Source organism: Anopheles ziemanni, chromosome 2, assembly GCF_943734765.1.
Source record: "Anopheles ziemanni chromosome 2, idAnoZiCoDA_A2_x.2, whole genome shotgun sequence".
NCBI classification, from domain to species: domain Eukaryota; kingdom Metazoa; phylum Arthropoda; class Insecta; order Diptera; family Culicidae; genus Anopheles; species Anopheles ziemanni.
Window position 1 is genome coordinate 78,757,224 of NC_080705.1, and position 25,014 is coordinate 78,782,237.

At 44.1% G+C, this 25,014-nt stretch overlaps 1 protein-coding gene and 2 non-coding genes across 3 annotated transcripts; 2 read left to right on the forward strand and 1 right to left on the reverse strand.

Annotated features, from left to right (window-relative positions):
- Window positions 1-267: 267 nt before the first annotated feature.
- LOC131294453 (clavesin-1-like) lies at window positions 268-1,331 on the reverse strand. Its single transcript, XM_058322500.1, has 2 exons — window positions 588-1,331; window positions 268-522 (listed from the first exon to the last, which is right to left on the reverse strand). The coding sequence occupies exons 1-2, from the start codon at window positions 1,329-1,331 to the stop codon at window positions 268-270; spliced, it is 999 nt and encodes a 332-aa protein (XP_058178483.1).
- A 20,386-nt stretch (window positions 1,332-21,717) lies between these two features.
- On the forward strand, window positions 21,718-21,789 carry Trnah-gug (transfer RNA histidin (anticodon GUG)). Its single transcript has one exon. It is a non-coding gene; the product is annotated as a tRNA-His (tRNA).
- A 498-nt stretch (window positions 21,790-22,287) lies between these two features.
- Trnah-gug (transfer RNA histidin (anticodon GUG)) lies at window positions 22,288-22,359 on the forward strand. The gene has a single exon. It is a non-coding gene; the product is annotated as a tRNA-His (tRNA).
- Window positions 22,360-25,014: the final 2,655 nt, after the last annotated feature.

The window sequence follows — 25,014 nt, forward strand, 5'->3', positions numbered from 1 at the left end:
GGGGATGTAAAATATCTGGTCGAGATGTTGTAACAAATCAAGTATTACACCATGTTGCTTTAAACCAAACATAGATCATGACACATTGGACTGTGCTGGTTGAAATGTGATTGAAATAGTGCAACCCACACTTTTAACTACATCTTGAGTACTCCTTGTAACGGTTTCCTTTGTTTTATTTATCGCCTTTCATCCATTCTTATCCTTCATCCCGTCTGGGTTGGCCACTTGCGTTTTCCCCAGTAAAGCTTACAAAGAACGACTTCCTTAGTCCAGTTCCAATTTGCGGAAACTGCCCACGGCACCTCCTTCGATATCGTCGAGCATTGCGTTCCGCGAGTACGACTCGCTGTGGTCCAAATCGATGCTCATCTCGTCCAGTGCCAGCATTCGGTTCCGGTACCGTTCGCACTGCTCCCGGAACGCTTGGATATGTTCACTCTTCGGCAGCTTGCCACCGTACTCGAGCGGGAGCAGGTTGGCGTCAAACTGCTCCTTCAGTTCGTCAAAATTTCGGACCATCTGTAACGCATTTGGAATATCGGTAAGGTAAGGTGCACATGGTCGTCCGGTGGCCTAACGCTTACCTTGAAACGGGATTGTATTTTCTCGTGCAAAAACCCAACGAACCCGTTCACGATCCACATGGCCGCCGATGGGACGTTGACGGCGTAGATTCTCTGACAGCGTACCGGAAATGCGTTGTTCAAGTAGCGGGTGACAAGCCGCAAGCTACTCAACGAGATCAGCCCGTGGTGAGCGAGGGACACGTGCTCCAGGTTGAAGATGGCAATTACCCCGGAGCACTGGGCGACCGGATCCTCACCGTACGCCTCACCCAGCAGTATGTGCATCCGGTTGCTATGGTCAAGCGTGTGGACCTTCGGATCAAGCAGACCCCAGTCGCACAGCACCACCAGGCACCCGTCGGCAGTCCGCTCCTTGAGCGGGATCACAAACCCGATGTCGAGCAGATGCGACAGCTCCGGATCCCGCACGTCCAGCTGCTGGAACCAGCTCGGATGCAGCACCCTCGCGGCCAGATAGCGCTCGATCGTCTGCGATGCCACGAGGAAGGAGAACTTCTTCGAGCGCAGAAAGCGCAGCAGAAACAGGGCGTCGGTGCGACACCGGTGGATGTGTGGATGCTTCGCTATCCAGTCGCGCAACTGCGCCACGTTCTGCTGCCTCACCAACGCATCCTCGCGGATCGACTCGAGCGTCTGCTTGATGCTGGCCGGTCCGACCGGATCTTCGAGCCCTGCATCGTCGTACGTTTTCGGCGCCTTCTCCAAGCACGGCACAGACAGTGCCTCCAGTTCACTTACCATCGCTTACTTTCTCCTCGCACTACTTTTTCGCGAAACCCGTGGATAACCTACCGAACTCGAACTGTCCGCACCGACTGACACTGTGCAGGCGTTCTGCAGTCGTCTAAGTAGTCGACCGCAGGGCTTAATAGACGGTCGGCGAGGGGTTGGTGGATACAGGTTGGTCGTGCGACCCTGTCCACGTGGCCAGTGTCGCAGATGTGCGCTGCGGAGAAGCGGTTATAAAAGAATGTTTACGAGCTTTGCTCTCGCGTAAGTGAATGTCAACCTTCTTCCGTACACCAATGGCGCAAGTGTAGCGTCAGGAGAAGCTTTTCATTTATTTCTTTTTGTCGCGGTCACGGCTGAAGAGGCCCTAATCCACCCCCTCTGTATGCTATAGGATGGAGTATTTTTTCTCCAAACAACAGAGCAAAAAAACCCATCGCCGCCGACAGAAATGTCCTAATGTGCCTATGGCATTGCTCGGGTTTGTTGCTTGTCATTGGGTAAGTGTAGCTTTAACATGGGATTTCCCTCTAGCACAAGAGCTGTGTGACGCAGACGTTTAATGCCACCCTCGACCAAGGTTAGGTAACGTCCACTGCGTCTTTTTGTAGCAAGCCCTGAGAAAATTGTTTGAATTTTAGCCTGAAATATCCATAAAATGGGCAGTTTAATGTGGTCCTGTTGTTTTTCCTTTTTGTGTGCGTAAAATTTAGTTCTGTTTTTCTGTTACAGGCGGTGCCAGCAAACTTTACCTCGAAAGCGGATGATTTTGTCTCTAACGCACTTTGTTTTAAATTAACTCATCGAACTCTGTCTCTAACTCATGTGACTTTGTCTCTAACCCATCTGAGTTCGTCTCAAGCCGAAAACCAGCGAAAAAACAAAGTAATTGCGGTTTTGCTACATTGTAAAACTCCAAGAACAAAGAATATATTGATTGTGTATGCTTTAAAGCTACTCTCATGTATTTTTGAAAAGGAAAATCACCATTTTTGGATGAACGATTTTCCTAAGTGTAGCCTGTTTTTGGTAATGTCTGCATAATGCGAAAGATAACAGGGCAATGAAAAACGTCTACGTCTATTCGCATAAAGTTAAGGACTTTGGAAAATGTGTTCGATCCCGTTTTACGTATCCCATCTATCGGGAGGGATAAAATAACACCCGTTTTTGATGTCCTTGCTTCGCCAAACAAGTATGATATGATGATGAGCTTATGCACGGAACAAGGTTCCAGACCAGGAGCCATCTCTATGCCAAGGTTGATGTTATGAACGGGGATCGATAAAAACGATCGATGATGTAGAGAAATTTCGTGCTTCCAAACGACCAGTGATACAAACTGTAGCCAAGCTGGGAAGCACTATTTGACACGTTGCCAGACACTCCAAACCCGTCCTCCTTTCGTGTGGGTTTTGCGTGTGTACGTTGCATCCTTTTTCCGGCCGGTTATCTCTATTGGTCACTTGAACTTGTCCCTGGCGCCTTTTTTCCCCTTCTGAGGGCCACGGGCGCGCAGGGGCGGTACATTCAAGGGCGAACATAAAAGTCATGCACTCGCTGAAACGCCGGTTCACTCTCCCCACACGCCATCGAAATGGCTGGACATAATGGTACAGCGTTTACTATGAAGTGTCTCTCGTGTCTCTCGTTGTCCACTGCTGTTGGGGGGCTTGTTTTTTTTGCTTCATCCCTTTCACTCGGTTTTTATTTGCCCCTAAAAGAGGCACAGCCCCGTCCGAAAGGCGAGAGCGATAAATATCGTTTTTATATCACACCGACGCCCGGGCGGATGGTTTGCCGATCAGCGATATGTTGCGATCCTGGTGCGCTGGGTAATATGCTGTCGTAAAATTACTCCACTCAATAAAAATAAAAAGGATGGATAGGGTGTTGTGGCGAAAGGTGGTGTAGTAGGGGGTGAAACAAAGTGAAATTGAAAAGTTTCTGGGTTTTATGTTTGGCTTAAGTGGAACACGGTCCATTTCTTAAGAATACTACTCCGAAAAAGTGCTCTAATTTGTTAAAGATGGATTAGGAAAATGGTTTTTTACATGATGCATATTCTTAGTATACAGGCAGGATAGATCTTCGCTGAGGAAATATTTCCATGAGTATTCTTTTTTTCCTAACAATTATTACTCTCAGCTTCCGAAGTCTCGTTGTAACAAGGGCAAAACAAACCTACCCTCTTGATTGGATATATTTAAACCATATGCCAACCAACGCTCAGCTCGATCGTTCCAATCTGTGACGCGAACGGCAATTAAATGCAAATAGTGTTGCGAACCGACACACGACAGCTGCCAAGCCGGTCTTTGCTTGGAAGCTGCAGCTGTAATCTAGTGGTGGGATTTTATGAATATGTTTCTTACCCTCAATTTACTTCATCTGGTGTACGATTATTTAAAAAAAACTCGAGAATCCCCTTGGAATCGAGGGAGCGCTCACGTTGTTGACGACGCTCTTGATCAATTAAATTCAAATGGAGCTTGAACGTTTGAAAACGTTTCTTTGACGATCGTATGGAATGGGTGAAAATTAAAAACAACGTCACATATTTTTATTGCAGAATACTTGAGCTTTAAATGCTAGAATATTTTCTTTTATTGGTGTGTCTTGATACATCATAATTAAATCCACTACAACTCTCGGAACTGCGAGTCCCGAAAGGGTCAGGCAGAGACAGTCCGGAACTGTGAGTCCGGACTCGCTCTAACAAGCACCTGTCAAATATGCTAGAAAAGAGGAACTATGATAGATAGGAACATGTATAAATAAACAACTTTTTTTTTCATGTTACAAACAAATTTGAGTAATAAAAGACTAAAGTTTTGGTTGTTTCCCCAAGCACAGTTGAAAACTTCCTAAAATTTGTTAATTTTATCGAACGTTTGTAACAGTATTGCTAAGAAATTGGGAATGATTTCTTATCTGTTACTTAAAGTACCTTGTCCTGCTTCTCTCATGCTTTATTCTTCTCTGATGTGTTCCTCTATTAATTAAATTATTTTCCGTTTACTTTCAGAGAGTGACTTACTTAACACTTCTGTTCACACCGTTTGCAAGGCTTGAAAACTTCGACTTCGAACAACCTTGAGTAAGATGGAATCGCCGTAGAAAAAGAATCGGAAGCATCAACAAAAAAAAGGTAGGTGAAGTTGTTTTCCCGCCTCGCCCGTGTTTGGCCATCGCAATCAATTTTAGTTTTTATCCTTGACTTTATTGAATTATGGCGAGCCTCCCGTGCTTGGGGCGGAAAGTTGGAAGAAGGCAGACTCAGCTTAGCAGAGAGAAAAAAAATCACCTAATACGTCAAGTAGTTAAGTAATGGTATAGCTCTCGAGGCGTTCATAATTAATTCAATACCTTTCGAGCAAACTTTCTTGCCGAATTTATGTCCGGAGGAGTGTGTGGCGAGTGAGTACTTCACGCAGCAGCGCACGATGCGATGATGTGGGGGGAGGATGTGCTATCGTGCTCCTCCCTGTGCGCTACTAACTAATCTTATCATACACCACCGTTCCTTAGGCTTCCATTGACCGTAACCCCCGCTCCGCCAGTGTGGTGGAGTGCCGGTGTACGAGATTGCCTCGCACTGGAGCTGCTAATCGTTGCTACCCCCGGTTTGTGGCTGTGTGCGAATACAAATGTTGAAGTTGGTGAAGATTTCGGGTGGTTTGGGTTCCCGGAACAAATCCCATCCCACCTCCGGACTCCGGAGTCGTTCATGGGCGTCGATTTAATGCTATCATACGGTAGAGCGGTGAAAATGCTTTCCGCATGATGGAAGGACCATGATGTGCGTGAGTGTATGAGTGTGTGTGTGGCCAGTGCGTGCTTTTCGCACGGACATTCGCCTCCTTCAAGCGCGCTGCGAGGGAAAAAAGTTAATAGGCAACTTTTCTCATCAATTGCTACCACACCATCCATTCAGAAGGAATGAGGACTGACGTTCAGTTCTCTCGGTTTCCTAGTTTTCTTGCGCTTCCATTGCTCTAGTTTCACTGTTAGGAAGGAAAGCTTTTCATCAATATTGCACACCGCACGGGGAAGGATAGTGCATGGTTCTTACAGGAGTGTATAGGAGTGTGGTTTTGCCCGTCACTCTTCCCTCTCCTCTGGTGCGTTTTCCGGCTTCTGCAACAAGGGTCGGAAATTTGTGTGGAATCAGGATCCCCCCCCCCCGAACGATGTTGATGGTGATGATGGAAGACCTTATGGTCGTTGGATGGTTCTTCTGCTTCGCCATTGCATACCACCTCCCTTCTTACGCCAGTGTCAGTTTCTTGTACGCATCACTTTGAGCTGCTTCCAGACACACCGCAGTAGACAGCGTGGCAGTTTGGTAAGGAAGGCATCAGCCTCCCCCCAAAGCGTAGCATCTGGTTACGCGACGACGGGTTGGATGGGCTCCCCTAAAGTTCAATTTCCGCTCTATCGTTTCAGGAGCTACCTCTCGAGCAGTGAGGCTCCCCTTGCTTCGGCCACTTCCGTTTGATCTATCGCATCCGCGCAGAAAACATCCAATCAGTGCTGGTTCCTCCAGCTTGGTTAGGGCGACGAGGACATGGATGCGTGGCTTACGCGAACAAGGTAGACAACCGTTTTGCTCTCTGGTATCCTCCCGACGATGGGATTTTGTGGGTGTGTGTGTGCTTTTTTTTACGTTCTTTCCCGTTTACCTAACATCGCTTCCTGATGATGTTGCTCGCCGTTGTCTTTTGCCTGAAGTGTTTCCCCCCTTTTTGGAACGGGAAATTAATCGTGTTGATTGAACGACGAAAATGATATTTTCGCTGATGATGGGACCGCATAGACACGGGATGGAACCAAGGATGCGGTCATCATCTCTTCGTTTGTTGTTTTTTTTTGTATTCGCTTGTTGCCAAAATTCCTGGAAGTCTTCTGCTATCTGCTTCCTGGTTTTTAGTTCTTTTTTTTGTTGTTGTTGCCATCGTCAATCCTCGGCCACAAACGCAAATGCTCGTTCTGTCCTGCATTCGGTATCGTGGTTCCGTAGATCGATTGCGGTTTCGGTCTGCGTCTGGTCCATAAAATATCGTTCCAACGAGGCGTCCGAAGCATCATTCGAAGATCAGAGAAATGACAAATTGTGCTGTCATAAAATGGGATTAGATAAGGCATCATCGTCCGGCACTGCGCCGGATGGATCGTTTCGTGCAACGGTGCTTTTGGTGGTTTCGGAAAAAACCAGGAAAATGTAGGTTGAACATGGTTGTACCTTTTTGATCCTTTTTTTCCACTTAGGAAAAACTCTATAGAAAAGTGAACTGAGCAAAATTTGGAGGAAATGTTCACAGAATCCCCGTTCCTGCCAACGTTACGCTTTTAAATGATTCCTCTAATGTCTAGCCGTACATTACGCTGGATTAAACCAGGACGCAAAGATGGAAGCTCCACAAGTCTGCCTCTAAATCTTCTCCCATGGACATCCCGAGTGGCGACTGGACGAAGAAAGTTTTCTCGTTATATTTTCTAATTAGCTACAGAACCCAAAGCCCTCCCAGTCCTTTCATCGTCCTGCCGTTCACTTCTTGTGCAAGTGTCAAAGTAAAAGCGCGCGCCAAATGCTAGTTCCATTTAACAACAAAGCAACTTTTTCCATTGCCCGTCCTTTGAGTTTCCCTCTGTTCTGCGTTTTTTTTTGGTGTCTCACCGAGCAAAGTTACTCCCCAAGGAAATCAAGTTTCGTACATCACGCTGCAGCAGATCAGAGTTGGTGGTGAAAGTGTATTTTTGCTTCCAAAGAAAAAAAGTATTTGTTCTGTTAAGGAGTGGATTTCTCAGACCGCGGTAGTGATTTTGTCTTCTCTGTATAAGTTTGGATTAGTATTCGGAGAATTGTTCTTCTTTCCCATGCTCGGGTTGTTACTTCTGTGGAAATCAAAGGAGTTTTGATGTGCGAACAAAAATAAACGTAACTTGAACTTTGATTTAAAGTGATCTTAACGTGCAGGCACCTTCCTGCCTTTAGTTTCTTAATCCCTCCAGTGGCACCAATCATCGCCACCTTAGAGTGTTTCATTTCGGGAAGTTTATTTTTAAGCTTCCGGCTCGGGCGCAGCGGATGTTGTAGTGTATCTGGTTTAATTACCACTTAAACTACATTCCTGCAGCATCGGGATCGACGGTGCCGCATGCCCCGAGCGTAGTAAACAAGTCAATAAATGACAACCACCGAACAGCCGGGCGTCTGCTGAACGATATGTGTCTCTGGCCAAGAGAAAAAAGACTAACCGTTACCAGTCAATTTTGTTGTTCTACGGGCGAGAGGCCCGGGGGGAGATCTGTGGAATTTCAAAAATGTCGCGCGAGATGTCATCTCCTATGTCTTGTTTCGTTTCGTTCGCTCTTTGTCGCACCTCCGTCCTCAGATTCCTTTTGGCCACGATAAGCGTCTATCTTGTGTGAGATTTACATCTTCCCGGCCATGCGGCAGCAATACAGTGTCAGATTGTGTTCGGCGCCTACGCCAAACGCGTCGAGCTGTGCGTGGATGGGGGGGCTTAGTCGGAAAAAGAAGATAACTTAATAAAATGGCATTTTTCGCCCGGTGGAAAATGACTTCAAAGCAATCATCCATTATTTATTGCTACGGTTTGTGTTTGCGCTTCGTGTCCATTGTCCAGTGTGTTTGAAGTTCCGAGTCGTTGGGAGTTTAGATTCCCCGTAAATTATGTCCTTCCAAATTTCTGCCAGGTCCCTCCGTACCGCTGCTGATGTTGCCTTCCAGCACGAAAGCGCCTGTCATCGTGTCGACTTTTCGTGTCGCCAGCACACCGCCAGCATTTAGGCTGAAATTTTCACCCTCCGTGAGAGAACTCGCTCTTATTCTATGTCTAGTTTTCCATGGTTTCTTCTATATTTTCCACCTCAAGTTGGCTGTGTGTGTATTGTCCATTCCCTTTAAAATTGCGAACGAATAGAATGAAAAAAAGGTCCCTTTTGGAACCGTTGGCCAGGAGAAGAGAACCTTACCCGGCGGGGTAGACAAAAATCATCCACACAACCACTCGGTGCACGCCGTGTTGGTGACATCGGGCCGTGTCGTTCTGTTTCGCACATTACAGCGCAAATTAATTGTGACGAAAGGTTCGGTGGTAACGATACTGCGGGGCGGGGGAGTGGGAGAGCGTGCTACAATCATCGTCTGTCTTACAGACGGCATGGGAGATCCATTTAATCTAGCAAATGGCGGCAAACACAATCGGTTTGGCGCCATTACGAGGGAAGAAATCCGCCTCAGGACTAGGAGTAGGAGACGAGGGCATGGGTATGGGATTTGGGGTGGTTACTGCCGGGTAGTACAGGGGGGCGTGCGTGGTGTGGCACAACACAGGGGGTGTTGATGGTAATCTGCTCGGTGATGACAGTTGGGGTTTGTGTGTGCGTGCGTGTGTATGCAGGAGGGTGTGTTGACAACGTGCAAGCAAACACGGAGTCATTTAGCAGACGTGTTTGTAATTGCAATCACTCGATTCATACACTTTGCAAGGTGAAGGAATCGATTGAGAAGATCATTTGAATCATTAATTAATTAACGGAATGATGCAATCGAAACGCTTTCCGAAGAGTGGAAAAAGGCAAAAGGAAACGTAATGCTTTGTTTGTAAAAAACAAATCTTTGCTTTTCTAGTTCATTCTTTCGCTCATTCGGTTATTCATTGATTTCCTCGTGTTGACATGAGTTTTCACTATTTTAATTGTGATGTTTTGAGAATGTTAAAGAACTTTTTTTATAATAATAATACTATTCTATGCCAATAACAGAGATACTATGATTTTAAAACATGTTTCGTATGTTTGATGTTATTCTAAAGAAGTAAAAACCAGCAAATAATAAACTTAGTTTATTCTGTAATTACGTATAAGTACATAGCAGAGGAATTTTCAGTTCGTGCATTATTGTCACTACACCATAGCAATCTCATCAAATGTTTTTCGTTTCATATTTATGCTAGCTTCGGCCACTTCCGCACTACCTCGCCCACTCTCGCTTTTTCAAAGAATCTTGCGCCCTGCCGCGCGCCATCGGCACTAATGAGCTTTCAGAGCGAAACTAATCAAATATTCCACCCTAAGCGAACCCGGGATGCGCACCGTTTTCCGGCTCCCGTCCGCCTGTATCCTTTTCCGACAACATTAAGCAGCTAGTAGGCGCGCGAGTGGGGGTTGGTTTCCATGCCCGTGCGCTTTCTTTATTTGCGGACAAGGACCATTCCCCCTCGAGTGTCATTTTCCTCCGGGGAGGGGGGAGTACCGTCAAGAGAGATCGGTAGTTTACTCGACGATTGTTTCTAGGGGGGGGGGGGGGGGGGGGGGGGGCCTGGAGCACATTTTCTTGTTTTATGTGTTTTTTGTTTTTCGTTCGTATCTGTCCTACAGTTCCAGTTGGAGTGATTTTCAATTTTCGGCTGAATATTAATCGACGCTGAGTCGGCGCTACACTGGCCGACATTTTCCGGCACTACGATTTGCAATGCTAAGTGATTGAAATTATTGAATTATGGCGCGGGGAATGATTTATTTATTGCTCTGGTTTGATTTCGTGCGGGCCCCGCGAACACAACGCGAGTGCTGAACGAAATGGACAGATTTTAAATGAGTGGCTGCTGGTGCGATGATCTATAATAGGGGTCGGCATACATTTTCCAAAAGAGGGCCAGATGAACCAAAAAACCCGAAAGTGGGGGTTGGATACCTTAAAACATGATTTCAATGCTTTTAATGTTATAGTAAACTCTTGTGGATGGAGTATCAACATTCTAAATGGTAAAGTTACATAAAAGATACAAAGAATAAGATAAAATATTTAAAATTTCATAGTTGCACTTTTTTAAATATTTTTGCTAAATTTTGGACTTTTTTACCGTATGCATTTTGTTTTGTTGTACCCTGTTAATTTATTTGATTGAATGGATCAATGGAAATTAACCCTCTCCTGAAATAAAATTAAAAATTTTTTTTTTGGTTACAAATTTTGGTTTTGCTGGCGTAGTCTCAGTAATTAAAATAACTTAGCTTCATGGAGTTTACAATATTATCAAGTTTCATTTCGTAATGAAGTTAAACCTTGTATTCCAGTTATTTTGAATGCAAAGTTCACGACATTAGAAAATGTAGAAAAATAAAAAAGTTGAGAAAAATAATCCAAACACGATAGAAATAAGTCTAACAAAAAGCATTGAAAACTCTTTTGTCTAACAAAAAGCATTGAAATAAAATGAACATCTCGTTCAATATTTCCAATCTTCATTTTTGGGAAAAAAACGAACATCGTGAAAAAGTACGATAAGAATTAAGCTGTGTTCTTCGTATTGCGTATTGCTAAATGTAGACCTGATTTGGTCGGTGGGCCGGACTTTGCCGACCCCTGATCTATAATATTAATTTTTGTAAATCTGAACTCTTTCAAATCAGTTAAACAATTTCGAGTGAAAGCACGGAAGGAATAGTGTTGCTATTTGCTATTTATTTTCCTTCCGGAAGGAATATATGTCTTTGCCTGCTTGTGTGTTTATGAAAGTTACATTTTTCACTGTTAATCTTTTAATGGAGAGTACATATACTTTTATTCATTGACGACAAAACCTGGCGGCAATAGGGACAAGAGGTTATATTATTGTTGTCCCTTTGCGTGCCTTCAGCCAGCGTTCGTTCCCATGTTGCGGGTTCCACGGTTGTCGTGCTTGATGGTAGTTAGTTTTGAATATTATGTTAAAGATTTCCGAAGGGAAAAGAAAAGGCACTCCAAAATTCCTTCGCCTACCCCGCGACTGAAGCGGCGAACAAATAAATCTCGCTCTCGCTTGCCTGGGCTCGCTTTCCGGCCAGACCTTCCGCTGGCCATCGCCAGTAGGATGGCGCCCTCCTCGTAAGGCGTTGGCTAGCGGTCCGCTAGCGTGTGATCCATCGTCCCAACATAAATCTTATCGCGAAAAAGTAATTTTACCAAGGCTTCCCCGGGCACGTCCGACCGACGGTGCGGCGCAATGGAATGTGACCGCCGTCGCACGCCGGTTCGTCCCGCGGCCGGATCCCTCGAGACCCTGGACCCATCGTATCCAAAAACAAACAACAACAACAACATCCACGAAAAACTGTCCATCTCTTAGTGGGGTGCCGCCCGGGTGGTAGGCATTGTGTGCTGTGCGTCTCGGAGCCTTGGTCCCGAGAACGTGGGCGTCTTTTTGGGTTTGGTGTTCTTAATTTTTCATTATGTTGTACCATCGCTCGCTCTCCTTCTCTCTCTTTTTCTCTCTCTAGGGATCCTCCGTCTGGCGCATGTTGAAACTGTATTCGGGTGTGGAGTAACAAAAGGAAACCTTTGGTAAAGAGCGTCCCAAGGCATAGAGCTGGAAAAGCCGGCAGTGACACTTCTCCATTGAGAAGGATGACAATTTTTGGCGTTGTTCTTTCTTCCGCCGAAGGTTGCTGTATAAGTTGCTCTATTGTTTTTTATTAGGAAACGCTCTCCGTTTTCTATCAAAACCCGCCCTGGATTCTTTTAAATTCTTTTGACGCGCACTCGGTTGACTTTTCTTCTTCTCCGCCTCTGCTGTGCCTTTTCTTTGAATTGAAATTTGGGGTTAGAATAAAGGTTCTCCTCTCTCCGATGATGGCTCATCCGACCGGTTGGGGTCGGTCTAAATATCATTGGTTTGTGGAAGCCTTCAAGTGACACTTCCTAGGATGTCTCTTCTTCCGAGAAAAAAGAGACAATTGATCCTAATGCTTTGGCCGATCCGAAGGGGAAGGCATAAATCCCGGATCCCTCGGCGTGCTTGCGGGGGTCTGCAGATTCCGTGATATGGCGCGCTACGGCTTCTACGAAAAACGACGATGTGCTAGCTGGCGCCAAAGCCAGCAGCAGCAGCAACACCCGGACGTGGCCAGCTAGCACTACCGCATGAGCACGTACCACCCGATGCCGACTGGGTTGGAAAAACCCTTTTTTCTGCCTTCGTCCTACCTTGCACAATGATAAAACATCATACCACGGAGCGACCGTGGAGAAGATGTTGCTATGAAATATGGCAAGAAGAGAAAGAAAACTCACAACAATGTTCTTCCTCCCGACGGTGGAGGAAACATGACTTGCACTCATTATGAGTTGGTTTGTTTTTCCTTATGCTGCTGCTGCTGCTGCTGCTGGAAGGCGCGTGTTGCTGGGGGTTGCGGTCATCGGGAGGCTGCGGCATCTCGTCCGTGATGGGGCAGGGACCGGGCGGGGGGGTTTTTATTGCCGGTTGGATCGTACTTTGATCGTATGCCTCCTGCGCCGTGGCTGTGGAGGTGTGCTCTCACCATATCGCCCTGGCACCTTTCGCCCGGCCCGGATTTATGGTCGGTGCCCAGGCTCCGTTTCTTTTGTATTATTAATTGTCTCAAATTGTATTGTTGTTTTATGTGTCCGCCCCGATTATGTGTCCTCCCGCGGCGGGAGGGGGAGAGGGGCGCGCGTGACGATGGAGAGCCGCCCGCATTAAGCAAAGTGCCGAGGTGTAAACAAAAGGATGAGGCAAAATAAAGAGCGAAACAACAAGCCGAAATGATATACCGCTCCTCCGGTCTCCGGAGACGGAAACCGGCGTAACGTATACATGTTGTTGGCAAACTAAAGGGTTCTTTGAAGCCGACATGCACACGCACGAAATGTGTTGCATAGTTGGTGTTCATGCATGCGTTTCTTTGATATGAGCATTTCATGCACGAACATCTTTCAACGTTTGATGCGCAATAAGTTGCGTATTTATTATTGTATGTTTTTGTCTTGTATGTTAATTAAAGTGTTGTTTGTTGTATTTATTATTGTTTTTTTTTGTTTTTGTTTGTTTTTATAAATGTGTTCTTTCATCTTAATGTTATAGCAATTTTTATGTCATTATGATCAATCGTGCTTTTGTTTTTCTAAGCCTAGTAAAAATATGATAACTGCTAGTTGTGTGTTTTATCATATGATTTTGTTTTTGTCTTTATGTCTTTATTACATCTTAATGTTAAAGCTATTTTTTATGTTATTACAATCAATAGTGCTTTTGTTTTGCTAAGCTAGTAAACATATAGTAACTGCTAGTTGTATTTTTATCAAGATTTTGTTTTTTTTTATGTGATTTCCTCCGCATCTTTGTTCTGTGCACTATTGGAAGCAAGTAAAATATGTCATTCGTTAGTTGTATTTTTATCATGTGTATTTTTTGTTGTTTGCCTTCACATCTTAGTTTCATCTTAACATAAAAGCCATGTTAGTATTATGCCGATCAATTTTTAAGTTTTTTCTTCACTCAGTTAAAATAAGTTTTTTGCTGATTGTATTTTTATCAAATATTTCTCTTTTTCCTTTTGTGTTTCCCCCCTCTGTTTTGTAATGTGCATTTGTTTTCCAAACTCGTTTCCGTTGTTTCGTTTCTCCTGTACGTCACAGATAATTTATGCACAGGCCGAAATTTGTCACGAATCAATTTCTCGACCCACGCACGACGCGAGGTCTAAGTTGGTGTCAGTCTTAATTTGTACCTTTTCCGAAACAAAAAAAAAAACACACACACACACATATTTTTTTTCCCAGTTCCGCGTGGGTTGTCGTTACTTGATTACACTCTTGGGACGGCCGATGCGCCACCTTTCCGCCTGCCGGTCATTTCCAGGTGGATTACTTCGCATAATCTGTCTCGTTTCGAAAATACTTTCTTTACGATCCTACGGCCTCGGTCTGCTTTTATTGTCCTACGGTGGACGGTGGAGGGCCGCGGACGAATACGACACTGCAGACGCGCCCGCCATGCTGAGGCGGTCCAAGAAAAGACGGCAGAATAAAGGCGGGAGATAAATATGACTGGCCTCCCTTGCGCGCGCGCGTTAAACTCGACGGTGATGACGGTATCTTAACGTGAAACATGAGTGGTAATCATCATCATCGTCATGATCATCTGCAGCATATATACAAATTCCCTCACCACCGAACACCGGTTTCCCATACAATGCTGTAGCTCGCGTGGCCAACGTCGGACGATCGGTTGCGGGACCAGAAGGGATTCTAAACGAAAACAAAAGACAGAGAAAAACGATCGCAAAGAAGATGGTTTAAATGCAGTCGCATTCGGCTGGGAAGGAGGGGAAGACGGGGCTTAACTGCTGTGGAGTCTCCCGAAGAACGCATCATATTCGTCCATCGCCGGATCTTCGTCGTTCTGCTTTGGTTAAGCCTTTCCGAAACCTTCCTTGCACTTTCAACCGACGACCGGAGACGATTATGTTCTTGCCTCTTACGCGTGGACGCTGCCACCCTGCTGCGTTACAGACACCTCTCGCGCAGCTCGTAAACTTTGGCGACTACAAAATCGATTGGTGGTAATTTATGTGTCGTACCGCACGGTTCTTTATGTGTATTTTTTTCCCACCACATCCCTTCGATCTTCAATTCGGTTTATGAAAAGGAAAAATATGCTTCACTCATTCGATTGCCGGGGATACCGTTGAATATTGGATCGAGGGTTTTTAATGGAAAATGCATCCAGCGAGGGCGCCCACGGAATTCCCTTACAATCACCGGGCGAATGGATTTGCGTAGGTGTAAATTTAAATATACGACCGAGAGGGTTTGGCTGGCATCCTGTTGGAAACGGAATTAGCTCGGTTTTGGCTTTTCGGTGGTCAGCTTCTCCATCCCGGACGGGTTTCCTGAGGCATTCTGATTTTCCACCGAGTGCCTCGCCAAACTCTCGAGTGAACATTGATAAAATAATCCCTGGTTTAGCTGAGGAGGAGGAGGTTAGTTAGTGCTAGAGCGTACTGCCCCGGGTTACAAGTGATCAAGAGTTGTAACCCTCGTTGCCACCAATCGGGGTTTACCGGCCCCGAAGCCCCGTGGGTCCGTTCGAAACATTTCAGAACGATTGCTTCCCCCGCGGCGGGTGGTTTTATGTTTTCTCCAAGCAATGTGCGCGGGCCCCGTTCGGCATGGAACGATTTATGTAAAGGTTTCAATTTATGATTTGGGTTTCCTTTACGTTTTTTTTTCAAAGCGTTTTATTTATTATTGTTCAGCAGAAATTGCAATTAATTTCCCTTCCTTCGTTGTGCCGGACACGGACACACCACCACCGCTTCGGTCGGCGTTATTTATTCTTGTTCGTTGCGCTGCGCGCATATGCTTGGTCTGAACTAACGAGTGGCCCGGCCATGGGAACAAATCTTCATTTACAGCGATGCAATCGAAATTAAGCAATACATTCATTACTGGCCACCGGTGGGCACGTCGGTGGAATTAAAATGTACTGACATGTTTCATTACTGAAAGGATCCATTGCCCCCGCTTGCCTTCGATCGAAACATCTCGTACAGTTTTCTCTCTAGGGTCAAGTAAATTGATCTGTAAATGTCACAAGAGTTGTTGTTTATAATTAAAAATGTTTAAAAGCATTTAAAATCAATGGTATTTGCTTGTTTTTGTTAAGTTCAAACTAGGCTAAGTAAGCCCTCTTTGAAAAGCTAAACCTAAACCCTCTTTATTTATTTTGAGACCGAAAATTCCTAACGATCTTTTTATTTAATATATTTTTATAGAACACTCTTATGACATTTATTGGAAAACCGTAATGAAAAAAATTAGTTGTTACACAAAAGAACTAAGTAGCAAGTATAAGATGAAATGCCAAACAAGTCAAAATTACTTACTGAACTCATTGTTCAACACTCGTTAAATGCGTGTAGTAGTCCGTAGGTTAGTTGTTAATCATTGGTATTATCGTTATTTTGTTTATTCTAGTTGTATGTTGTGCATGTCCTTTTTTTTCTTCTTTTTTACTAGGTTAAGGTTGGGGTTATAAATCAAAAACAATTGCAGGGTTTTTTTGTCATTGTTTCTCTTAGTTAACTTTCTTATCAAATCTAACTTGTCAATATAAAAAATGTCGAGTTGAGGATATGTATCCAGAACCGAGAAATCACTAAGGTACAAATATTGTAGAAATATTGTTTTAAAGAAAACAAACTGAAAACTAGGGAAAAAAACTATAGAACACTCTAAACAAAACACGATCTTGATTGGATCTTAAAATGTTTTCACCTTGGTTCGCTCTTATAAATTTGTATGGCTTAAATTATTCATCCGATTTGTTTTCATTCAATTACAATACATTCACATTACCGAGTGTCCATTTCCGCATGGACATTATTCTCTTACCGAGCGTGGTTTATTATATTTCATTCCTCTTTTCCAACACGCAAAAGCGTCGGCACGAGTAACGCCAGTGATACCATGAGTTACCGAAATTCTCATTAATGCATTTTTCGAAGGTACACGTCCTACCTGCGGAAGGCACACCGGGTGCGCGTTCTGTGCCCGATGAAGGCCATGCTTCACACCCGGGAGGGCATCCTGAAAACGTGTGCGAATTACATCCGACAGGATATCCACCGTAGCGTATCATTAAATTGCAATTTTCCTAGAACACCTGCGCGACCATGCTGCGGTGCACACGGGGAAGATCTCTGATTATCTCGTTAGTAAAATGCATGAAACAAGCAGGTCGGGGCCACCTGGCTCGGTGGAAGCATATTTTGCCAAGTCTCCTCCGCTTGGTGGACAGCGCGCGTCACCCCTTGTCGGCGATGCAACGCAGTGGAATACGGTGTGAATTTCGGACGTTTGTGTTGTCTTTTTACGATGCGCCACTATCGAAATTGGTGGAAGAGCACATTACACAGATCCCTGGCCGGAAGGCAGGCATGACGCGACATGTGCGGGGGGTTTTATGTTCCGCATGATTTTGTCTGGCCCGACCCGGGATGCGGGTGCAAAAGCGGAAGCGCACCGGCGGTCGAGTGCGTGGTCCCCGAATTACCTCACGTGTTCGAAGTGGATCATCAAAAGCATTGTGATGTTCTGACCTCATTCGGTTGCGGCGGATTATGATAAATATTAATTAAATTCCCGCCAAACATTTCCGCCTATGTTCTCCCCTTTTTCATGTTATTTTTCGTTGCGTCGAAAACCCAAGTCCAAAGCCGCTTTTTCGTTGTATTCCTATCCACAGAACCCTTTTCGGTTCGACCTCAGAAACCAATCAGCTCCAGTTACCACCGGAGGTGGGTTAACAGTGGCTGATGGAGCCAACAGCGAGGCACCAATCCATCGATAATGCGGGCGGCTTGGGTGATATTTCGCGGACGCCCGGAGAAAAAGTTTTTCCAGCCACACAATGGTGATCGATTGGATATTTTTTTTTAGCTGAACTGCTCGGTGAGATGCCACTGGTGTCGAAAGGACTTTGCGTTGATGCTGGCAGGTGGGGGATGTCATGGTTTCCGCGGAAGGTGGTTTGCTGTACGCGAAGGCACTTTCCGCGAAACTTCATTAAGCCTTGATTCGTGTGGTTCGTGGGGCGCTTTTCGTATTGTTCTTTCGAGGGGAACCAGGAGAATGATGAAAAATTAATTATGATTTTTATATCCTTTTTGAGCAGGGCAAAGTTTTCATTCATACAACTGGATTGTTTAATGCAAAGCATGGAATGGCATGAGATGTTTTAATAATTAAATTTGCGGTATGTTGAAGCTACTCTCTTCTCTTCCCAAAACGCAAGCAACAATCATCATCCTATAGTTATTCATAAGACCCTTACTGTTTGAGCGAATCCGGGTAGCGGAAAGGCGAAAAGCGTAGTCACCCTGACTTGCCATTCGATAAGTTCTTCTCCCACCAACCTGGCGGCAGTGGCCATCGGTCGAGTGCAGAATAGTCCCTCGAACAAACGGCAAAACAAGATTACTGGGCAATTGTGTGTTGGTCGGATTGCTTGAGCCCGAGCATTTCCCATTCATTTCTGCTTACTACGCGTGCCGGAAAAAGAAAATCCCCGCCGGAGTGGGTAGTAGTACGACATGAAATTAAATTAGTGCTATCGCTGGCGATTTGCTACGTCGACGCCATCATATTTCTCGTGACCATCGTCGGCGTCGTCGTCGTCGTCGTCGTCATTTGTCAATGCAATCAACAAATTGCATTGGATCGTCACGACCGTCATTTCATCTTGACGCTCGTGACAGGGCAGATACTTCAAAAGAACGTCCGAGCTTGATTGTGCCCGCCGGCGGCCACCGCGTACCGGAAATGGTCTTTGATTTTAAAACATCGTTTGATTCGGGTTCTGGTCGGTGGAATGAATAATTGCCGAAAGCCCTTTTCCTCGCTTTGACTTAAAGTTGCTTCAAAGTGTCATCGTTTGTAGAGACAAAGGTGTATTTCAATGTTGCTTTTAGTATGGTTTACAGGGTTTCCAGATGATATCATAACAGTAACAGTATTCATGCTAAGTGCAGCACATGATATTCTAACAGTTCCTGTTTATTTTATAACGCAATCATGTTTATTGTAACTTTGTCAGATGAAATCAGAATCGTAACCGTTGATATTATAAAGTTGGTATACAGGTCGAGTGATGTACGTAACTAGCATTTATAAACGTATATCGCATGAATGAGACTCCGAGGTAGTTCAACATATCAGGTAGGTTAATCTCGTTGGAATCGCTTTGATTTCATTAGAAAACGAAAATAATTTTTAATCAAGCCGTGATGATTAATTTTCATGTTGTTTTTTTTGTGAGCTGTTTTGTTCCAATGAAATCGAAGAGCTTCATTCGATTTGAACCCACCTGCTATGTAGATCCACCTTGGACTGTCATTTATGTGATATACGTTTACACTCGATAGTTTCGTACTTCTCTAAAGCTGCTGTAACCAGAATTATAATATCAACTGCTACGATTTGATTTCAACTGACAACGTTATAATAAACATGATTGCTTTATAAAATCAACTGACGCTAGTGGAATATCGTGAGTTACAGTTGGAATAAATACTGCTACTGTTATGATATCATCAGAAAATCCCTGTATTATTCATGGTTAAAACAATAATTAATAATTTTTCATTTCTTTTAATAACTTGATGGCGTTATATTAGAATGCGATTTGTTTTGAATTTGAAAATTGAAAATGTCAAATTTGACACAGCTCACCTTAAACGACCAACACCAAAATGGAATCAGTGTTGGATACTCTCTCGAAACGCCAAGCTCCACGCGAAGACGCGAGGTGTACGCGCAAATCCTTAATTACGTGCCAACCGTGCAATCGCACCGAATATCTTATTAAAACTTTTCCCCAATCTGGGCGCCATGTTTGACTTGCTCTACGGGACTCGATGCGGGCAATGGGCGATTCGGGGCTAAATTTTCGCCGCGAAATGCTACTGGAGCTCGATTTCACGCGGCCAACTTCCGGTAAGCTCCTTAGCAGGTACACACACAAACACATATTTTCACCAAGTTGGGTGGTGCGTCCTCCTTCTCCTTGTACCCGGCGAAGACTGGGGAGTGAGTTTAAACTGAGTGATAAAGTAGTGAACTTACCCGCAGCGAATCTGCCGAGGTCACGCGTGACGCTGGGTTTTGGAGGTTTTAATTAAAATTAAAGTCGCGCCGCCGCTACCGTGTTTGCTTTTCGCCTTCCTCGGTTTAAATCTGTACACCACCCCCTCCCCCCTTTCCCAGCTGTGTAAGATATGCTTCGTCGATGTTGTACTTGCCACGCCGCGAAACTTTCTCAGCCTGATTTCCACCGGTGGTATCCACGTGGGAAAATACAATTCTTCCTTTTATCTTTTCGTCCCGCTCTTTAGCCTCAACCTCTCTGGGCTAAGTGATTCACATTTCAGTGGTTTGGCGCAAGCATTAATGGCATCATTTGGTGGTGGATTTTATTTCCTTCCGGATTCGATCGAACGGAGGAAGCTATTAGGTTCAAATCTGTCAGCAAACGCGCCTCGGTTCTCGGGCCATCGCGGTCATGTCTTCGTTGTCATGGAAAAAGGATACCTTTTTCGGGCGAAGGAGGAAATTTACAGCTCACCGTGCCCCCATGTATTTGGGCGATTTTGTTCGATGCTAATGGGTGCGCGACCGAGGTAAATTTATTACTCGCCTTAATGAGCCATCCCTTACTTTTCGCTATCGATTTTTGGGCCACGGGCTTCGTCGGAAGAGACCCGGAACGATGAGTTAAACAACTACGGTTGCCTTTTTTCCCTAATCTTGATGACCCTTTCGGCTTCAGGTAGACGGGTTTTTTCTTCTTCCTATTCAAAGAAACATCTCCATCGCTCCCTAGACCTCGCGGCACTCGTTTGTAGGGCAGCGATTCATTAGAATAATTAACACTTTCGCGTGAACTGCTTTGGCTTCGAGCTCGGGACCCTTTTCCGTGAATCAATGTTATGATTAAGAAATTAAAATTAATTATTTGATTGATCATTCATGATGGAGTGTTAGGAAATGTGTTCCTTTAAATGATCACTGCTGTTATCTGTAAAATCTTGGAAGCATTTTGTTTTGGTAACCTAATTTTTTCTATCTCTGCAGATTCATCGTCCATCTGAATGTTACATAGTCTAGATGCTGTTCTCTGGATTTTTTTTTCAAAAAATACATTATTCATGAAATCGGAAAGCAATCCGACTACCTTGAAGAATTCGGTGGCTGCTGCTCCAATGATAATTAATTCTGAATCTGGTCGTGCATAATTAATGCGATGTGATTTTTTGAACTGGACTGGAAAAGGCTAAATCGATCAAGTGCGACCGAAAGACGCTTTTATGCAAGAACGCAGTCTCGTGCTTGGCAATTTATGCTCTTTCAGACATGATTTGATTTGCTCGATTGAGATGAGATTCTTTATGTTTAGCACTTTTACACCGCGGCGTGTTTGACGATATTTAAGATACCAAAGTATCGTTTGAATTGCCAGTGGTGTCTTTACAAGATCTTTACAAAATAATAAAAAATAAACGAGATTTGAATGGATTGATAGCTTTCAAAGATCTTGAACTTCAAAAAAATATTGTTCATGCTTCTGTGATCGTAGAGTCTTCTTCTTCTTTGCGTAACGACTGTCTTCGGTCATGCCTGCCGCGAAGGGTTTAAAAGACTTTTTCCCTTCGAGTACGTAGACAGTCAGTCCTCTCATACCAGGTCCGGTATCGGTTGGGATTCGAACCCACGATTGTTCGCAATTGTTACGATTATTTCGTGGCGTTGTTTTTTTTCGCCTTTGCCATTTGCAACTGGTTGCAGTTTTTGTTTTTTCTCGTTTCAACGCTCTTGATTTCGAGCGAGCTGCACCGTTCAGCGTTGTTTTCATTATACGGTTTCTTTCGTTTGCGCGTTCGCTCGTTTTGGGTGGGGAACTTTCACTGCATCAGCGTTTTCTTGCTTTAGCTATCGATTGCTCGCTGCAAACATCGGCCAAGTGGGCAATCAAAAAATGGGAACTGGCTCGAATTTTGGCTGGTTGCCTTCAAGCTACCCCAACCAGCCGTGATCGTCTAGTGGTTAGGACCCTACGTTGTGGCCGTAGTAACCCAGGTTCGAATCCTGGTCACGGCAGTGTTACATTGAGAAACACTGTCACGGAATAGGGGGAGCCATAGTGTACTATTGCTTTTTTGCACCTGCTTATGAAGCATTGAATCATTGGTCGAGTTATTGGAAATCAAAATCTGATCGTAATTAATTTTAACTCGACTTCAATGCTTTGTTGCTCCTAAATTTAAGAAGATTTAGTCGTACCTATTTCATGCTTAGAATGTTAAATGCAATAGAATAAAATGCAAATAGATGGTCGGATGCATTCAACAGACATTTTTTCGTGTAAAATGTTCATTCATAACGCTTCAGTTATTTTTAGCAGCCCTTATTGTTTTCGCGATGTGCTTCGTCGATGTTTTTTGCTCATGCAGCGTTTCGGTTCGGTTGGAACCTTTCACTGAAGTAAACAGTTTTTTTTGTGCTTTTCCTTTTTGGCATTCATTCGGCTCAGTTTCGATTGCATTTTACATGCTTGGTGGTTGAATTTGAGCATGTTGCATTCAGGTTGCCCCAACAGCCGTGATCGTCTAGTGGTTAGGACCCTACGTTGTGGCCGTAGTAACCCAGGTTCGAATCCTGGTCACGGCAGTGTTAACTTTGAGAAACACTGTCACGGAATGGGGTAAGAAAATCTTTTATTAGTAGTTCATACTAATTAATATCCCTAACACAGCCTAATGAAAAACCTCATTTTGAAATGTGATTATGAGAATATATCATGTTTTATATTAGTAAAAATATCTTTTATTGTGTATACAGTGTAAAATATAATACAGTTATTACATTAAAACCAGACATATAATAAAATCCTACGTTGTTGGATAGTTGAAACAATCCGGAACCATGATATAAATCGGACCTTGGCACTAAGTTTCGGAGCAAAAAGCCTGAAGAGAACATAAAACATATACAAATCCCTAAACGTATGTCCTGATGGCAAACCCTTTGTTAAATGTCCCTATTTGCAGAATGGCTAATAGTTTTCTTTATCTTTGCAATGTTGTGAAAAGCATAAAAGAACTATGTAGCCTACAACAGACCAATACGCCGGCACTTTCATACCAGATGACCACTACACAGCATAAAATATTCCACTCCACGGGGCTTGAGGTTGCTCTCGTTTAAACAAAAAAAAAATCTTAAAAATAACACTGCTCCTCTTTGCCTGATATTCTCGCGTTCCACCCTCCACCTCGAGTAGAAAAACGAATGCTAAACGATGAGCAGAAGCTCCCAAAATACATTTATTTCCATTTTTGTTTATGTTTTGGTAACCCATTTTCCCGGTTCGCTACCTTTGCCGTCAGGTTGTTTCTGGTTGCGTTATCTGTCCCTAAACACTCGGTTCCAGCAGACCACCGGAAATGCAAACTGCGGTATCCTGTGCCTGAAGTACATTTTTATTTGAAGTGTCATGCGTTTTTTTCCAACGAAAATTTTTTTTTTTTGTTGTTTTCCTTTTGCATGTAGAAAAAGAAACTTTAATTGTTGCTTCTGTTGGATCGTCTATATGATGTAGGTATTCTTATTTTAAAGAGTAGTAGTTCTTCTTCAAAATAAATTCGCATTCTGTTTCGAAAGGTTTTTATTTTCTAGTGGTTAGTGGGAAGCATCGTTACTTAATTTGAAGCACGCCAACATTATTAAAATACTGGGAAAAAATTAACTAAGCCCGTTACCTGACACTGTCTAGCGATATTCACGATTATATTCGGCAGTGAAAAACTGAACAGCAATCCACTTCCTCAACCGATAGAGTCGGACAGTTGTTGTAACCTGAGCTCCAGCGATCCATCTTCGTCCGAGAAAGTTTCGTTTTGAAACCCAGAGAAAATAGGTTCAACAGCAACCACAAGTCCGAAAGCCGGGAGCTAGAAGCTGGTTCGTAAGTTAAATCAGTAGAAGCTGATGCATTGGCATCCATTTTGCTTGTCGGTAATTTACAATGCTTTTGAAGTAAAGAAGGATGCCTGATGACTGTATGTTTTTAATCAATTTGAAATGGATCTTGGGGGGATAGGAGACCGTATCCTTACTATGTGCAAGTTCGTTTGATTGAAGCGAACCTTGATTCAAACGTATTTTCCCATTCACTGTTTTTCGACGAGAAAAGCACTCGTAAAGAGTGGGCGACGCTGAACGAGAGAGACTGCCTTGAAAGTATTTAACAAGTGAACCATGGGAAGAGGTTTCCTAGCTACCGGTCTCGATGGGCGATGAACCACGGTTCTTCTGAGGTTCTTCTTTATGCTGCTTATGCTGGTCAGACAGCGCATCGGTGTTCAGCAATGGTGAAGCAAACGGGAAACAAGAACCCAACGGGTGGACTGGTGCGCTGTGTGTGCGGGATAAATGTTTTAAACAAGCGAAACGAAGAAAATACTGAGAGTCGGTTGAGGTCGATGAGTTTGCCCAGAGCATGACTTGTTGAAAGCATTTCAAGGCGTAGCAGCATAATGCACACCGTACCAAGCATCCACCGGGCCAGGTGTGCAGTGGTTTGGATGTTTGCAGGGTTTAACGTGGTGGAAGATTTTCTTGCTCCTTCGCTGTTCGCGCTGTTCTTTGCTATCCCCTAGGAAGGGTTGAGCGGCTCTGAAGATGCTGATGAAAGATCAATTTACTTCAATTAATTATTGCTGCTCATTTGTCATTATTAGTAAGCTTCATGGCGGGGGAATCAGGCAATCATCGCTTCATTATGGAACAACATTGGATTCGAGCGGAGCCGCATTTGCTTTACCTGCTACCGACGCACGGTCGAGTGTTCTGTTTTACGCTCATCGAAGGTGGTTCTTTTTACGTTGGCCGATTTTTCTGCTTGTAAGTGTGTTGGGTTCAATTGAGGAATGCAAGTTTCGCTTCTTTTCTTTTTCTGCTAACGTTTTCGTGATTTTTATTTTATTTTTTACTTTTAAATTTGTCGATAGTTTTGTAAACCGATTAAAATTCCTTCTTTTCATCTCCTGTTGACTTTACGTTAATGGACTGTTCAAAAGGTTAAGCATTATTGCCATTTTTGATGCACCTAAGCCCTCCGGTTGATGCCGCAAAACTTTACCGTAATAATTTGCCTGACTCCGGACATGCAGAACAATGTCAGCCGAGTGTGTCCGGTTGGAAGAACCCTTACTCTCGTTCACTCGTTAAGCCGACGTGGAGGGCCCTCCGGTAAGTAGCCGGCAGAGAATATGGTGATGTACCGTGGGTGCGTTAATTGCCTTTCGCATGCACCCAAACTTT

Excerpts from the sequence above, each read along its gene's own strand:
- LOC131294453 (XM_058322500.1), bottom strand. The coding sequence starts at position 1,331 with ATGGTAAGTGAACTGGAGGCACTGTCTGTGCCGTGCTTGGAGAAGGCG. Across the intron at positions 523-587 it reads AAATACAATCCCGTTTCAAG|ATGGTCCGAAATTTTGACGA; the intron begins GTAAGCGTTAGG and ends AATGCGTTACAG.